The sequence below is a fragment of the Pseudoliparis swirei genome, chromosome 6 (assembly GCF_029220125.1).
Source record: "Pseudoliparis swirei isolate HS2019 ecotype Mariana Trench chromosome 6, NWPU_hadal_v1, whole genome shotgun sequence".
Lineage (NCBI taxonomy): Eukaryota > Metazoa > Chordata > Actinopteri > Perciformes > Liparidae > Pseudoliparis > Pseudoliparis swirei.
This window is the reverse complement of record NC_079393.1, coordinates 8,881,803-8,900,464: the sequence shown is the minus strand read 5'-3', so window position 1 is coordinate 8,900,464 and position 18,662 is coordinate 8,881,803. Positions and strand designations below refer to the sequence as shown.

At 46.3% G+C, this 18,662-nt stretch overlaps 1 protein-coding gene across 1 annotated transcript in view; it reads left to right on the top strand.

Moving 5' to 3' along the window:
* Positions 1 to 652: 652 nt before the first annotated feature.
* Positions 653 to 18,662, top strand: part of LOC130195337 (PDZ domain-containing RING finger protein 4-like) — a 48,825-nt gene continuing 30,815 nt past the window's right edge. Inside the window, exon 1 of the mRNA XM_056416815.1 lies at positions 653 to 721. Within this exon, the coding sequence (XP_056272790.1) occupies positions 653 to 721 (69 nt within the window). The remainder of the gene's footprint in view (positions 722 to 18,662) is intronic.

Genomic DNA, 18,662 nt, shown 5'->3' with positions numbered 1-18,662 from the left:
TGTGTGTATGCATGCATGTGTGTGTGTGTGTGTGTGTGTGTGTCAGCCCCGTCTACGCTCCTCACAGGAGCTACTCACACAAAGGAGCATGTTGTATAACTGCCTCAGTTTTAATGAACCGGCGCTCCTCGCTCTCGCTCACTCCTCCCACTCCAGCCCGTGCCCTCCCCCTTTGCTCCCGCCTCCCTCGTGATGGTATGAGCGTCGTCATGCGAGCCCACAGCGGGGAGTGCAAAAAGGGGTGGGGGGGGGGGTGGGAGGAGGGGGGAGTGTCTCCACGAAGCGAGAGTCACAACTCCAGGCGTGCGAGTGTGTGCATGTGTGCGTTTGTGAAATAGAGGCAGAGCGGAGACACGCCGGCCGATGCCGCTACTTGCACCACCGCCGATGCTGCCGCCACACCGCTCTCCTCTGAACCGTCATCTGTCAGACTCAGCTGGAGCTCTCTGTCCCCCTTCTTTTTTTTTTAGCCGGGTGTTTGTTTCTGTCCGCCTGTGTGTGAATGGGATGCCTGAAAGAGATGCTTGCTTAAGGAGTGACTGATGAGAACCAGCGCTCCGGTGTGGAGGGTGACCCCCCTGTGTCCGTACCACCACCACCACCACCACCACGCGGGGAGAATTGGACGCCTGGCGTTTCCACGACAACTATAATGGGCTGCAATCTGTGCACTTTACAGAAGCGAGAGGAACACTACAAGCTGCTGTATGAGATTGCACAGGTGAGCAGAGGCACGGCCGACTGTGGCATCAATGAGTGTGTGTGTGTGTGTGTGTGTTGTATGTGATTCGTTATGCGAGCTGTGCTGAGAGCAGTTCTCGCTTGTTTTTAGAAAGAGGTGCCTCGTGTTTCAGGGATGAATCCTCAAAATATAAGTGAAGAGAGAGATGCTGTTTTGAGTAATTAGCACTTGCTTCGTGAGAGTAGTTGGTGTTCAGCACATTTGATCCCTCTGGATGATTTTTTAATGTCATTCCATCCAAAGTTTTCTTTCGGCACTTCCGGTGAGTCGGTGCTGTGGCGGCAGGTTTGTTTGAACTTCTCCGAGAACGCTTGTTCTTCGCGGTCTTGAACGCGTGACGTGTTCGTGCAACTCTTTACGGCTTCAGAATCATTCATGATTTGTTTGTTGTTCTGATACAACTGCTGAATAATTTAGCATTTTTACTGAGAGCCAGATGAATAGGCAGAGGGGCAACCTCTCAGGTTGTGGGTAAGCAGCACAGATAAACAAGCACCTACACTCTCTTCCTCCAGCCCCCCCATCCTGTGAGAGGCTAATAACTGTGAAGCGCCTGGAAGTGAGGTGGGCGCTCATCCCCCCCCCCACCCCTTCCACTAGCGTCTGCCTTCACGCCACTGTGATCACAGCCTCATTAGCCGTTTTATACAACCATCCTGTGCATTAATTAGACGTGAAATGTGTCTCTTTACCCTTGTGAAAAGACGGGATGAGGTGAAGTGTGTGTTGGGGAGAGAGAGAGAGGTGGGGGGGGGGGGTGAACTAGCTCGGTTTAACCACTGCCCGAAGCTTTCAACCTCGTGTGCAACTTGAGACTCTGCCAAACTCTGGCGGCGGACGATGTCCGTCAGACGCGGAGCTTCACGAGTGGTCGGAGGAAGCCGCGCCGCGAGCTTCTGGATCAGCAGTAATGGCCTGTTTAATATGAGCAGACAGACAGCATTGTCCAGGGACCGTGAAAGATGAATAGGTAGCCACCAAAGTGCCTGCCTCTCCTCTGGAGGACCATAAAAATAGTGCTGTCTTGGTGCTTATCTCGGCTTTTGTGGCTCTCTCCGCACCAGTTGTTAAGAAATAGCCCAGACTCCTTTTTCCTCGTGGTTTAGCAAGGGGGGTGAAGGGGGGGGGGCTCAGTGTCCGGGGCAGACTCACTGTTGACAGGAGTCTCTGCTATATACTGAGGCGGGAGCTGCGATATCAGCACCTATACTCTCTGATCACCGCCGTGGGAGGTAAGGCAGGAAGTGTGTCGAGCATGGACGATAAAGACCGGCGACGGGAATAGAGAGTAAGCCGTTAAAGATACAGTGGTTGGAGAAAGTGCTCGGGGAAAAAAGGGAAATTAAGGAAATGGAGGAGGAGTGAAATCCCGCTAATGCGGGGCGAAGACGAAAGAGGAAGAAAGAGGGTGGGAGGGAATTAATTAAGTGGACTTTTTGTAACGGCGCGTCGATCACAGAAAAGCGTCTCTTCTCGCTCTCGCATCCGTGCACACGCTCAGCAAAAACCCGGCAGCGCAGCCTCAGCAGCAGCGACTCAGCCAAGGCATAAGAACAGCAACACGACCGGCAGAAAGAAACAGGGATGGGAGAGCGACTCTTCTCCGGGGAGCAGAGCTCTCCCTGCAGCTCTAGAAGTGTGCCGCCATGTCTTTCGTGGTCAGGAGAAGTGTGTCGTGACAGCAGGAAGCCGCGCTCACACCGCCGGCATCCTAATCCCCTTTCTTACACATTGTCTCATCTGTCCGGCTCGCTCAGCTCTCACCCTCAGCTTCATGTGTTTTTCTTCTTCTTTTTAAAAATTTTTTTTTTACCATCCTCGCTCAATCTTTTTTTTTCTTCTCTGCTGTCCTTTTGCTGTTCACACACACACACACCTAGACATAGATACGCACACACTTGATTATGCAGAGTTGCTGAATGTGTGCATGCAGATGAGGTAGAAGTGGTTTTCCCGTTGCCACAGCGTGACTGACCGGCCTTGCGGCAGGTTGATTCGAGGAGCCGCTGGTTGGTCAGCCACCTTCCTCCTTCCTTTCACACTCAGGAACAATTCTGACACTCTCTCTCTCCGTCTGCCTGACCCCACTTCGCTGTGGGAGATTTATGACTCGCCCGGCTCCCTTCACACTCTCTCCATTCCCGCTCTCTCTCTGTTCTCACGGCTGCGAGTGTTCTGCATGGAAATGTGCTCGCCTTCCTCAGCTGGCCTGAGAAGCTTCCTCTCAGCCGCTGACATTTCTTATTTATTGTGTCGGCTCTCTTGCCTGGACAAGAGGACACAGGAATCTTTTTTTCCCACTCCAACTACCACTTTCTTATTGTTATTCCTACTACCCGTCATGACTTGTGCTTGATTCTTTCTTTTTTAAACACACATATCTGATCTCTCTTTTGTTCCAACCTTGGCTCCAGTCGGCTCTCTGCTGGATTCCACACCACTTAACCTTCCAGATGATTGTCCTCCGTGCGGAAGAGAAGAAGCGGGAAGTTTTTTTCTCATTTTTTTGGTTCAACAAGGATGAAACCTTGTTGAGCCTTTTGACCCGTGATTGAGAGACTCTCCCGCTTCGCCCGGCCAGCCTCATTGCAGCCCGCATTCTCCACCCGGCTGCTGCCCGGGCCCTCTTTGAAGACAATGGCATACTGTAGTAGATCCGCTCTGTGATCTGGCACAGCTTTGTTATTCCCATTGTGTCCGTGAGCTCCCCAACGTGAGTGGCACGCATTGTCTGTGCACCGCTGAAACCCAGTGATGTGTGGCTTTTTTGGGGGGCTAATTAGCAGAATGGCAGATGTTGATGAGCGGTGCGGCGCGGCGTAGCTCAGAGTTGTGTGTGTCGTATGAGGTTTGTGCAGTGTGTTTATGCATCAGTGGACTGACTGCATTGTCTTTTGACAGAAGCCTTTTTTTTGCAAATAGGGCTGCGATCAACAACAAAAAGGAGTTAAAAAGAGACAGACAGACAGTCAGACAGTCAGTCAGACGGACAGTCAGACGGACAGTCAGACAGACAGAGAGACAGACAGACAGACAGACAGTCAGACAGAGAGACAGACAGACAGTCAGACAGACAGACAGAGAGACAGACAGACAGACAGACAGTCAGACAGACAGAGAGACAGACAGGCAGACAGAGAGACAGACAGTCAGACAGACAGACAGAGAGACAGACAGGCAGACAGAGAGAGAGACAGACAGACAGTCAGACAGTCAGACAGACAGAGAGACAGACGCCCCTGGTGTGTCGTCTTCTCAGGGCAGCGGACTATACTTTCCCTTTCTCAATTTGACGCACCAACACATGATTTGGTCATGAATCCTTTTTGGTATTAATCAACTTGTATAAGTTGAGTAGAATGTTGAATAAAAATGTTACTCAAGTACAATTTTTATCCTATTTTCTACTTAACTTCATTTCAGAGAGAAGTATTGTACTTTTAATGCATTGCAACAGTCGATGAAGACACCCAACAGTATATACATGATTAAGATAATGCCTGCTGCAACATTACATTGCATCTTACATATGTCTGCATCAATAATAATCAGGATATTTGATAATGTAACAACTAAAGATCACAGTGGGTGGTTTTTATTAACTCCCTTTCCATGATTATAGACGTACATGCTGCTTCTGAGCACCCTTTAGAAAACCAAATAATTTCACTGAGACTCTTCCCCAATCAGTCCTGGTTCAGGTTCTGCGGGCCCCACTCGCCTCCAGCAATACGAGCTGGGCCTCCAGCAGTGTCGTGTCAACTTGCACGTACCCAATGAACACATATGTGAACATTTGTGTCACAATCCAGGAGCATTTTCTTCTGACCGTCTAATATTAAGGAGATCCATAACTGAGGTACCTTCAAAGGGGTCGAGGGGCGGGACATCGCCCTGGGAATGAGGACGAGCTGATGAATGGTTGGCGCTGATGAGCCGCCACGAGGTAACAGCAGCAGCCAGCTACTCTTATCGCTGCTGTTTCATATGTTGAGCGCAGACCCTCGCCATCTCCTTATCCTGTGAAGTCATTTTCTAATGAGCCTGGCTTTTCCTTTTCCTCTTAAGTTTTAAAGACACCATCACCAGTTTTTTAAAGTTGTATTAAACAGAATCGCTCTCCGCTGCATCTGAGAAATAAATGGAAAGCTGCTTTCCAGCTCAATGAGGCACAACAGTCCCCGATAACTTGCCGATGCATATGAATGAGATATGCGCGCACACACACACACACACACACACACACACACACACAGGAACACACCTCTCTCTACAGGAAACAAAAACACTGAGTGAATATTCTAACTATAAAACCAGAAAGCTGTGTTTATACATTTTTGAGCGTGACAGCGACCATTAGGGCACTGAAATGGAATCTCCGAGTTTAGCGGCGTCACGTCGAGCGGTGTCACCGGGTTGACGGGACGGGACAGACAGACGGGACGTGAAGCGAAGCAAATCTGGAATTATTTTATTTTTTTCACCGGGTGGAGTCACGATTCCCAGGAGTTTGGTCCTGCAGCGGGGGGTGGGGTGGGGGTGGGGGGGGGGCGGATGTGCTCTTCTCTGTGTGGGGGCACCACATGTGAAGCCTGTGGACCGGAGAAGGTCTAAGGAGGACACATCTGACTTGCCGCTGCTTCTGCGACAGCACCGGCCATGCCCGTAATGAATATGCATTAAATGAAAGGTTGAGCAGCTATCACGAGAGCCAGGCGCGCTGAGGAAGAGGGGGGTCGAGCTTCACCGGGCCGCACGGATCATCACACACCGAAGCCAGCCGAGTGTATACGTGTGTTATCTGTGTAAGCAAGGCCATTACTTTTGCATTGAGTCTAAAGAGTTGTAAAGTGGTGAGAGGAGTAATCTCGAACGTCTCGGGCTCCGAAAATAATATATTCTGCTCGGACGATGCAAGTTGACTTTCGGCAAAGCTTGAACGGTCGAGGAACTCTCCCGGTTGAACGCATCAAGAGAGTCAAGGGATTTTATGGAATGGTAATTATGGTGGTCCTCAAGCAAGCATTCTGGACCCCATCCTCTTTTCTATAAACGTGCTCCCTCTTTTTGCCTTCTGCGAAACATGTTTCACACCTGTTTTAAGAAAAACTTTGAGCTGTATGGAAGCCCATTTCCGCCACAAAAATATATATATATATATATGGGATAGAAAGTCGAAATTATGAGATAGTGAAGTCGAATAATAAAATAATAATATAAATAATTTCGACTTTCTATCCTTCACATTTAAAAGGTTTTTTTTCAAAGATAATAAGATAAGAAAGTCAACTCCAACTCCCAAGGAGCATTTTTTTTTATAACAAACAATCAAATCATCAAGCCAATCACGACTGTCTGTCGCTCATTTGAGACATTTCTGAGCATCTGGAAAATAGTGTGGGATGCTTTATTCACTATTTTCTGAAAATCTGTCAGCTCAATTAATAATGAAAAATTGTTAGTTGCCTATTCTGACATAGGAGCCTACACTGGAGATAATCCTTCTGTAACCAGAAGCCCTCCCGCTTCACCTCTCTGGGCAGAGACGTGTGCCTGTCAGGACTTTGATGGGACATTAATGCTGTCGAACCTTGCTCTCATCCCCCGCCATGTCTTCAGCACTATCTCCAGACAGTTGGCTACAAACGCTCTCATCCATCTTATTTTTCCATTATGTTCTTTTGAAGGATGTCCCTTAACCATTAAAACTGATAGGAGTGAAGAAAGAGGGGGAGGAGAGACAGAACGTGCTGCTTGATTGATCTCGTGTCCACCTGAGATAGATTAGCCCCAAATATAATCTGGGCTTTCAGGGATGCTTTTGCAATTCCCATACAATACAAAGGTCCATATTTCTGAAACTCTCTCTAGGTGCATATAGCATGGACAGATGCATACACCTAGAAATCAATTTCATGCCTTGCTAATATAAAGAACCATATTTCTGAGTCAGCCCCATTACCCACCATCAGTTCCAGTGCCCTTTCTTTACTCCACCCTGAAGTCTCCAATCACAGCCACCCATGTGCGGATGCCTGCTTGCTCCACCGCTGTCGCTCTCGGGGTTCCCAGCATCTGAAATTGAGATATAAATATGCTGAGATGATCTTTTTCCACTCAGGCTGTTAGTATTTACGTCCTCGCTCTCTGGCTCCCGTCTCGGTGTCGAATGCTATTCCAATACTTAGCAGGTTGAAGACGCTGCAGAGAGCATTGCATAACCTCACACTCGCTGTGCGACTGGAGAATTCACATTCTAATGCGGTGAGAATCACACATTCCGTCGCTCGGCTGCTTCTGTGTAACGAATCGCAAATATATATATATATATATATATTTCTTTAAACACAATGTCCTCTTAGACAAGAGAACATTAACAGGATGTACAATAATCCAGGTCACACATCTTGGATGCGTGCGCCGTACTTCTCGGATACCGATGGTGCCACGTTGGCCAATGAGTCAATGAGTTTTATCAGTCAGTCCACTAAATCTCACCGTGGAGGAGCAGGAGGGATTTAGGAGGGAGGTGATGAATTGACCTTTTTCCTTCTCGTCTTATCTCAAGTAAGAACCCGGCTGACCTTTTCAGCCTCAAATCAAGTCTCCGGCCCCCCACCCCCCGCCCAGTGTTTGCTTCTGCCTCTTCAACCCAACACGGACATCGCTCTTCAGGATTTGATTTTATCTCCTGCGCTTCCTGTCCGCGCTGATTTTCGTTTCACTCGCAGCGAACAACAGCTGCTCAAACAAACCGCGACACGTCATTTTTCCAGAGGGAACTAAAGCTGAGAACACATTTCTCTACATGTCGCCGCTGGGAGTCGGATGGAGAAGGGCTTGTTTGTGATGCGAGGTTATCGTCTAATGTTGATCTGCACTTCACACACTTCATTTTCATTTACACTACACACATACACACACTTTGCATTTTGCACACTGTCTATATTTAATATTTTTATATTTAATTTAATTTGTCATTAGTATTGTATTGTGTATTGTGTATGCATATATGTTGTATAGATACATAAATATTTTATTTTATATTTTACTTTGTATACATCTTTATCATTCATCCCTGTTTTTTATATTTTATTTTTTATTCTTGTGTGTTTAGTTTATTGGTGCTGCTACTGTTACAACAAATTTCCCCTTGGGGATTAATAAAGTACATATCTATCTATCTATCTAATATACGCGCACAGAAACAAGAAACCAATTACAGAAGCAAACAGAGTCCTGGAGGTCATCGCAGATACTCATGCACGTTCCTCATCACCTCATTGGGATAAAAGGGATCTCGCTGTGGGGACATCTCACTTTAGCCGATGAGGATGACATCAGCGTGGCGTCATCCATGAGTAACACCGAGCCTTGTCTTAGTGCATGTTTGAGCTTTCACAAGCTAATCAAGATCAAAGGCCGTCGACTTCAATCAGACCGGAGGAGCCGCGGAGAAAATAAACTACATGCCTGAGTATCTCCATGAACTAGAGCGCCTATTTAATGAATGGAACCCGGTGTAAGAGGACTTAGGAGTGTGTGTCTGTGTGTGTGTGTGTGTGTGTGTGTCTGGGAAACGGCATGTTACTGTGACTGGGAGGGGTGGGCTGTATTTTCCGTCCTTTTCTTTTTGTTTCTTACTGTACCTCTCCCGCTGAACAAAGGAAGAAGTTGCCACATGTTTCTGCTCCCATTGTTATTAGCCGTGACTGAGCCGTGACATAATGTATTTCAGAGCAGCTAGTTTATTCCCAATACACACGCCCATCACTGGTGTGTGCTTGTTAATTGGACATATGAGTATGCATGTCTGAATAGATATGTGTGTACACTCATAACTATCTGTGTCCCTGCCTAAATTGGTTTGTATCTGAGTGTGATTGCTAAGTGTGTCTGTGTGTGTGTGTGTATGTGGTCGCTTTTATGGGAGACTCTGCTCTCAACTTCTGTCTGTGTGCGTTTGAGAGAGGGTGTGTGTGTGTGTGTGTGTGTGTGTGGTGTGTGTGTGTGTGTGTGTTTCTCGTGTGTAGAGTGAGAGCAGAGCTGACAGCTTGTGCTTTTCCACTACAAACATTGGTAAAAACAAAGGGCTATGGGATGCAGACGGGTGGTCTGCATCCAGGGGGCCTCTGAGCTGATTATCTGAGTTTAAACAGACAGAAGGGCCCTCATTAATTTATTACAATTCACAAGAACACATCTTGACTTCTTCCAATTAGTGGTGATTGGATGTATAAACATACATGCAAACCTTCTTTTTTTAAATTTTATTTTATCACGAGTGACGGGGTCCAACACAACACTCAGTGTCACAGGAGAGATGGATGCACTTGTGCTTTTTCCGTGCACTCATCACTGGATATGTCAGAAGGGTCTCATTAGAAAAACTTCCGTCCACTATTTTCAGAATTAAGCGATTAACTAACTGGAACCCTATTAGTTGTGTTTTTATTGTATCACAGCACAGATACTATTGGAAGTGTTTCCCACGACTACGCAGCAGGCCTACTTTCTTGGAAGTCATTCATCCTTTCTCCCTCAGCTTTCTCTGACAGGCTCATATTAGATATTAGTCAATTTATTTCAAGGATGAACCGATTAGACTTTAATGGGTAAAGGTCAAAGACACCGTGAAGTTATTGGCCATAACTCAATAATTCATATGCTAATCATGACAATGTCACACAAATGTCTAATAGGACAATAAGATGAAGTGATGACAGTCAGGACATGTATAGATGTAAACTGCAACTTGACGTGTTGGCAGAGACAAAAGAAATAGCTTGGAATCATTCAATCGAATCATTTCGCAAAATGCTCATTTTCATTTTAAATTGTTTCAGAATAAGTAATTGCTGAGGTGTAAAAGGCCTCATCAAAAAATAAACCATGTCTTCATTTACGCGTGAGTCAGAGATGTGCATTTTTTGCCGGTGCTTCTGCATGGCGATACAAAAACAAGATCCTCTTTTGGCTGTGAAATGAAGGAGGACCTGACAGAATACACAGGCCTGCTCTTATCTGTTGGATTCAATGTGTTCAGCGTCCGGGCCCCCCCACCCCCCATACACACACACACACACACACTCCGACCCCCCAGCTGCCAAGATATCAGCTCCAATATCACCGCTGACATTTAGAGAAATAGGATGGTGTCGGGGCCGAGGCCGCCTGTGTGATCTATAGTCGATAAAAAGAGGTGACAAAGCCTTGAGTTCTTGTGGTGGCTACCCTCGGTGACGGCCCCTTTTCACTCTTTTGTCTGTCTTTTACACAACCGCCATGTGTGTTTTCTTTTTTTTACATTGTTCTTATTTCTCTGCTATATAACCTCTGCTCGCCGGCTCACAAGGTGTGGATTGTCTGTGACAGGTCTGTGTGTGAGAGGGCGACTGATTCTGTAGCAGGTCAGGAGTGTGTGTGTGTGTGTGTTTGGGGGGTGTCAGGGTGACACAAAGCCCCGCCGGGCGAGGCGGCCATGCTGGGTGTCACTCCACAGGTCAGCGGGCACCCCCTGCGGCTCCCATGATAAGCCCGGCCTGACGACGGTTTGATGGGAAGGGTGACACACACTCGCACCTCCGTGCTCCCTCGGCTCATGGAGCCCGGCTCTGGGGAGGGAAAGCGATAAGAAGCTCCATGAACGCAGCTGCTGCGGGGACAAATCCTAAGAAAACACCAGGAGAGCCGTATCAGGTATTTTTTAACCAGAATACAAATCCAGACAACAAGCTGGTGGAAATAAGGCTTGAGGGTTTTTATGTTTTCAGTTTGCCATTTGGCGAAGTGTTTAAGTCCACAGTGGCGTGCTGAGCCATGCCTTTAATGGCGCCGCCGCCGTCTCTCTGACACACTGACACAGTTCCAAAGGCCTCGCTTTTAATGAGCTGCATTTGCAATGAGGGCATCACAATGGCTCTTTTCCTTTTTTTTTAACTCCTGCCCCTCTCAAATGGAATCAATGGCGCATCAATGTAGGCTGAGGTCCCGTTGACGTCTTCGGAGTAAATGTAATTTAATTGGATTACGAAATCAATTTAAAAGTCCACTTGCATTATAATTTGAAGTAAGCAGATCCGTGAGCTGAATTGATTTCCAAGAAATGTTTCATATGGTTAGTTTGGCTAAAATGATAATCTCCGTATGATAAACCATGTTGGTTGCAGACGGATGAAAAATAAAAGTCCCAAATTGAGGCACGCTTCATTTTATACGTCTTTATATGAGCAAAAGGGAATAAACTATTTGTCCGACACGTTGTTGTGAAACAGCAGCTATCAGAAGTTCACCGCGAAAAGAAGATGTGATCTTTGTGAGGTTGTGTTTTCTCCCTCGCAGCACTGCAGTCAACCCAGCACCTCCCACACAACCCAGATCCTCTCACAGTCAGACCTCCTTCCTCACGGCCTCAACACTTGCAGGCAGACTAACACACTGAGGAGGGGGCCACCTGCCGCATTCGGCTCCTCGCTCCGTGAAGTTGCGTTCAGAGATTCAGTTGGGAAAAATTGACAAAATTAAGCCTTATGAAGGCATTGTCATTTCATCACATCTTAAAATGTGTTGGTTTCATCCAAGTGTTACAATTTTGTCTCCATTCTTCAGTAATTGCCTGCCAAGAATTGCCTGCCAGAATAATGTATAAACAAACTTTATACCAGTATGCATTGTTTTTATAATGTGTCTCTGCTGAACCTGGGAGCTCCAATCAATAGCCTGCCTTTCTTTCCTTCTGGGGGAAGCTACTCTTTTCTATCCTGGTCCACTGGGACCAAGAGGTCCTCCACCATGGAAAAAATAAAATTTAGATTCACGATTCCCATCTTTCCCAAGGGAAGAAGTTTTGGTTGAGGTTGTTTAGTATAACATCTGTTGTGATTTTTTTTGCACTGGTCTGGCACCTCCATCTGGGTGGAGACAGCCGGTTGACCCAGAACATGCTGGAGCGATTACTGCACTTATCCTATCTGGCTTGGGAACACTTCACGTTAGCCCAGAAAGAACTCCAGGTCTGGGCGGACGTCTAGCCACCTCGGCCTGGATGAGTAGGAGAGGCAAAAGCCAAACTAACTGTGGACAAACTGTTTGTGAATCAGTCTAAGTGGATAATGCACTCTCCCTCCTTTCCCTCAATCCGACTGTCCTCTGGGGTGAGATGTGAGCGAGAGAGAGACACAGATCAAGAAAGACGAGAGCCAGAGGCTGGATAATGTCAGGGGAGCGCCGAGTCGTAGTCTATTAGTGTCATTGGCGTATCACCAACTCTGAGCGTCATCCTTCCATGTCAGTTGCTCTCCATCACTTGTCAAATGTGAAGAAGGAGTGGCTGCTGTCATCTCACCGACACGCTGAAAGTGCCCTAAAAAAACAACAGACAGTGACTGATCCGTGGCAAAGGACCACAGCGATGCTCCGGAGCTGGCTTCAGCCAAACATACTCGGCAGCAAATGATGCTTTATTTACCCGTAAACAAGGTCTGTGATTTATGCAAGTTACATACACTGTGTATGGCTGCATAATAGGTCTGACAGCACCATCATTTTTTTGAATAAGTGCAGTTTAAGGGAATTTGATTTGGAAACCGTGTATGGAACTGAGGCAGCCTGAGGGAATAGCTCAAAGTTAATCAATACAGGAATGTCTGTTTTTAGACACTGAGTGCATTTTAGACTGTTTTTTGAATTAATCAATAGCACACTATGTTTTGAGATGGAGAGAGAAGGAGGTGGGATCAGGATGGGCTGCTCCCTCTACCTGAAGACTGTGATTCCTCAGGGAACTGAGGGAACACTAGATAAAAAAGAGAAAAAAGATTTGTGAGTCGACTGATATCTGGCTCCCACTTGACATTATGTGTGTGTGTGTCACAAAAACATTGCATAATGCTCTTTCAGCTTTTCACTAAATTTCCCTGCCCTGGGGACAGAGTTGCATTTTAAGAAACACACAATCTGGAGGTATCCTTGATGCTTGGGGGAAAGCTATCGCACGCGCGTGTTCTTTATTCAGGAATGAATGAATCCCGTGTTCCTCCCCGTCTTTGTCTGACAAGTCTCCACGACCTCAGCCCACAGGGCCCCAGGTGGATCTAAGATATATAGGTCTTCTTTTGCCGGAAAAGGCCACTCAATGCGGAAAGCTCACAACAGAGGTCCTCCCTCTCAATATGAAACATTATATAAATACAGATGTCATATAACAAAGCAACACACATACGTGTATTTGTTTGTAACATTAATACACAGTGGCCTCCAGGATAAAGTTGATGTTTACACTTAGAATGGAGCTTGGCTTGTAAATACAAGCCACGAGAAGGACTGGCATACAAATTCAGGCATTTCCTTTTAGCAATCCGAAGTTAAATTATTTGTGAAATGAAAAATCCATCCATCTGCATGGTTAAAACAAGTAACTCTAAGGTGACTTTAAATGCTGATGTTGGGTGAGAGAGGAAGAGCTCTCTCATCTGTGAAGTGACACATCCTGGCTGTAGCATGTGTTGGCAAAATTGCAAAAAGAAGCATATTTATTGATTTAAAAGTCAACCACAAACAGTTCTCCTTCGTGCTCAAAAAACATTAGCTGAGAGACAGAATACAAGAGAAGGTAGCCGACTGTTTTATAGTTCTTAGTTGTACTACACACAACATGTAGATTATCCTGTTCAGCAAATCAGCTGCAATGCATTTTGTTGAGTAAGTTAGTTATGATACCACTCTGCATGTAAGCAATAAAGCAAAAGCCATAGACATTTAGCTTAGCTTAGCTTAGCATGCAGATTTGAAGCCGGGGAAAACAGGAAGCACGGTTTACCCAAAGTGAAAATAATAAATCTGCCCTCACTAGTCGACACATCAAATCCTCTTTGTTTTAATCCATTCACAAACAAAAACTGGAAAACCAAAAGTTGTGCTGTACTATTTATTGATATTGCCCGGCAACCAGGGCAGACTCCTGAAAATCATTTTGCCAATAAATTGTTCCAGCACATAACTCCTCATAACTTTGCTTTATGCTAAACTACTCGTCTGCTGGCTCCAGCTTCATACTCGATGCACACGTACTCTATGAGATGACCTCTGACCTCTGAAGTGGAGACGAGTGTGAAATTCTTAAACCGCAGAAAAAGTCAGGATGGGGAGGCTTGTGCGGTGGATATAATTACACAATATGCGGCTACGACTTTCCTCTTCTACCAACAGCCGGCATTTATTTTAATCATCACAGCAATCTTTCCACAAACAAACCATGACCACAAGGTCCTAAAAACCCAGGTGGGTTGCGGCGTTGCTTTAAGACGTATTTGCATCTTTGTCGCCAAAATGCACATTTCTAGTGAAAACCGACACAGCTTGTGCTACACAGCGCAGCTGACCTCATAAACAACAGACATGTTGATACATTGAACACAGGTGTAATTGAAAACATGAATAATGGTCGCACTCCGTTCAGGCGCTCCAGTTGCAGGGCCCTGGCGGTGTGTGTGCTGAATCTCCAGAATGATTTACTGCCTCACCTAAATTGGTCGGAGCTATTATTAATTAATGTTACGGCTCCACCTGTGCTTTTACTGCAATAAGCTGCCGACGGCAAGGTCTGATTATCCTAAATATACATTTTGTGCGACATAAGTCTTTCCGTGAACCGGTGGGGAGGCTCTTTGCTGAGCATCACGCTGTCTTCACATGGACTCACTGAGCTGTTATCCTCCTGTTCTAAATGTTGCTGTTTGGCAGAGCATTACATGTGCAAAACAGAGACAGAGACAGAGACAGAGAGAGAGAGAGAGAGAGAGAGAGAGAGACTGAGGGAGAGAGAGAGAGAGAGAGAGAGAGATGGGGAAGCAAAAGTGCCAGATGTGAGTGGGCTTCTAACAGGTTGCCGTACTGCTGCTTGGGAACAATTAGCATTTGTCATGACCAACTTCCAGCCAAGCACCAGTCGGTATGTTTTGAACACAGATTTTCTTTCCACTTGCAATATGGTTCATATTTTATTAGCTTCACTAATTGTCTCGGTCTACAGACCTCCTACAGCCTGTTGTTTCCAAGTCGTAGAATTGTTATCAGAAAAATCACAGCGGAACAGACGCTTTGCTCCCGAGCAGTTGCGCTCATCTAATTATAAAACACGAGGTAAATGTGGAGCAGATGCCCTCCACCAACACACACCCCCAGCTTTCCAATTGAGAGAGACATTTGGTCTCTTTCTAGTGTTACATTGGCTCCACGTGGATTGGGGGGGATCATTGCCAAGTGGCTGCCATTGTATAAATGAACCAAAATCGCTCGCCAGCTCCACACACCGTCGGGGAGATAAGAACAAAAGAAGAAACTTCCCCTTCAGCGAAAGTGGTGCCGCCGTGCCTCACTTCTGACGCTCGTTCTGTTGAGTTTAGGAGCCGAGACCCGAGAGTGTGACGGTGTCAGAGGATGCTGCACGATCGTCTAATGACTGGTAGCTTTAGTCTGCTTCCGTTTGGCCGGGACGTGCCACAATCAGGCAAACGATTAGTGGTGGAAGACAAATCAGGGAAGTAAGACGGGGGGGCAGAGAGGAACCAGATCTGATTGCAGCTCCCGTCACTTCCCACATGATTGGTGTCGCTTGATTGTCATTATTAGTCCATATTCAACTGATGAAATAACCCTCGCTGTTCCAGATGCTCACCTTAATTGGACATTTTGATTGATCAGTTATAATGAAAAGCTTCGCTGGCATTGCCGAATTGTAACTGGGGTCTAGATCGAGTGCTAACTTCCAAAGTAGTGCCATAATTTAGTTCCAGGAAAGTCGTGCCAAAGCGTGCACCATGGTAATATGAGCCCATGAAGATGGCTCCATGTTACATTCCTTAAGTTAGGGAAAAGTTTATGATGCTGCTTCGTCCCCTGGCAGTGTTCACATCTTTCACCTGGCCTCATTACCCCTCATAGCGAACACCCGGTTGTGGAGAGGCAGAGCAGCTGTCATTTATATGTGGCAGGAGTGTCTCTGCTCTCCGCCACAAGTGACCTGTTCCTGTCCCCGAGCCAGGACAGATGACAGCGTGTATGGCCCCGGTGTGGGCTCCGGGTATACGCTTCATTGGGAACCAAACCGTGGCTGCGATTGCACTTAACAGCTGATTAATATGTACTTTTGGCGTCACGGTGTAAAACATTAGACTTTGCGCACAGGTAGGATGAGTCTGTATACGCACACGCACGCAGAAACAATCACATGCGTGTGCACACCGGGCATCCATTACACAGCCCGGCTATAAATCTGCCTCGGAATTAACCGGTGAGCAGCGGCTGATTGCTGTAGCGGTCCCCTCTCACTCTCAGGAATGAGAATAAATGAGCGGACGCCGCCGTGAACAATCCTTTATTACGCTCATTAAGCGGAGGAGCCCGAGCCTTATGAAACTGGGGACACCAAGCACGCGCGGCCCAGTCGTCACATACGTGCCCTACTTATGGTTCCCATGGCAGTGTGAACACACCCACTACCCCCACCACCACCGCACATGCATACTATTACCACGTTACCCCCCACACACACACACACACAATCTCTCATCCGTTTTCCACAATCGGTGGACGCAGTGCAGCCGTCTGCAGACTCCTTGTCAAAGTGTGAGAATATTTCCAAAGTGCCGGCTGATAAGCGCAGCTCTGGAGTGCCTCCCCCAGCTCAATATGTTCATCAACAAATTTTTTTTCTTCCTCTCCCTTCTTCTTCTTTTGGAGTAACTTCAACCGACGGCAGAATCATTAATCAGGAAGTTTGCTGTGTGTTGCCTGTAAATCATATTCCACTCATTCCTGGATGCACTCTTCAAACAACAGCAGCGCCAGGTGTTGATAATCAAGATTGGTTTGTTTGCTTGTTTTTTATGTTGTTGAATGCATTAAAATTGCCAGGTGGACTACTTTTCCATTAATGTATTCTCCGTCAAGAGCGCGGTGATGTTACAGCTCATTTACTGCGCAAAGCTTCAGGTCATATGAACATGTTTTGACAGGTGTTACATTATATTCAGAATTGACTGGCTGACAATGTTTGTTGCATTTTTCTATTAGCGGTAACTTGATCTCGGCTGTTAGACATTGATGGAGGGCAATGGACCGTGTCATGAAATCGTAAGTATCGCAGTTGGCCTGCAGTGCTTCTAATGCTATTTAATCCATCATCATACTTCATGACAAAGCTTTATTTGGTCATGTATGTCTTTACTTGTCACTTCCAATTAAACTTTCTTGCAGTGTTTTAAAATACAGTTTACTAAAAGGAATCCAAATGTGTCCGACCCAGGGCCAATGCAATGCCATACATTTAAAATGTACACAAATGCTGCCCCGAAGATAATAATTAACCATCAACCATCATGTTACATTGGGAATGCCATGCAAGGTGCCACCTGCCCATCAGGACTAACCATTCATACCCGTTCACACACAGCCGGCGGGGGGGAAATCTATGAGACACACGATGACAAACAGCAGACGCTCAACAAATCTTTGCCAGACAGCTCGGGGCAAAATGATACAACAACATCCAGATCTTGACACATTGCAAACTGTCAAATGTTTTCTGTCCGTGTGTGTGTGTGTGTGTGTGTGTGCGTGTGTGTTTCCAGATAGCAACAACAATAATTACTTGAAAAGTCATCGAAACTGTCAGATGTGTGCGTTGTTTAGAATATCTCAAATTCATAATTAAATTGATTCATATTAGCGAGGGCCCTAAAACGAAGATCCTTATCTTGCAGACCTTGTATTTACCACTAGGAGGCTGCCGTGAATGTCCTTTTATGTTCAAGTGGCTGCGGCCCGATGATGGCATTCGTTGAGCCATCCGTGATCAAATGAGGCCACTGTGAGTGATACGCATGTCACGTCCTTCATGGTCTGATGTAGACGGGTACAGGATTATTGATCACGTGTACAGTTGCTCTTCTGAGCATCATTTCTTCTCCACTGCTCCCTCTGTCTAATCAGGACACAGTAGGAAGCACTGAATTGCATCCAATTTCCTCTCACTTCCCTTTGTGTATTGACTCGGGGACCTGACGAGGAGTGAGACTCGAGTGGGTCGAGAGGAAATCGCAGACATCGACTTCTCCCTAACCTCTCGTTGGCACTTTCCCCCGCGCCGCGAACAACACGGCGGGGAGCCTTGAAGTAGATTGATTACACTCGTGATCACTCTTCGAAGATAATGTCCTTCCTTTTAATCATGCTTTGTGCCGCTGCTCTTTACAAGGATAAGATTGTCATCAGCAACTTCATCACTGTCTCATTGTAAAGCGCCGTCCTAATTGGACGGCTCCGCTTTCCATTGGAAGTTTTGATCTTATTTACCGCTGTTCGTGCTTCAGCCCAAACGGGATCACTTTCGGTGTGCCTACGATGTGCCGTCTTCTGGTCAACGCGCTGTCCTTCTACATCACACAGAAGTCAAACGTAATTTGCTTCCTAAGAACTACCTTTTTAGAATTGTTACCGTGGTCTGTAGATTGTTAGTTATCAAGTGAATGTAATTACTCCAAAGGACTTACAACTTTCAAAGGACTACAACTACAACATTCAAAAGTTTGCACTCTTGTATGTGAGCTGGATCTCGGTGCTCTGAAGTCCATAATCTTGTGTTTACTCATTGGGCACCACACAGGCTTTACAGTATATTCCTGCGAATCCATAAACCACTCAGTCATTTCATCAAAACACACAGCAGCCAGACTTCCCCTCCAGCTTTGCTTTCACAGAAACGTTTCCAGTGTTTGAATCGGGACTTGAGGATGAGTTTGGTGCAAAGAAAGCTTGAATGAGAGTTCAGCGCTCGCAGCCTTAAGCTATCATCAGTAATCCTGTCCTTTTGTTCTCTTTGACATTGGCAGCATTGACCGAACCTGCTCGCTGTCGGTCCGTG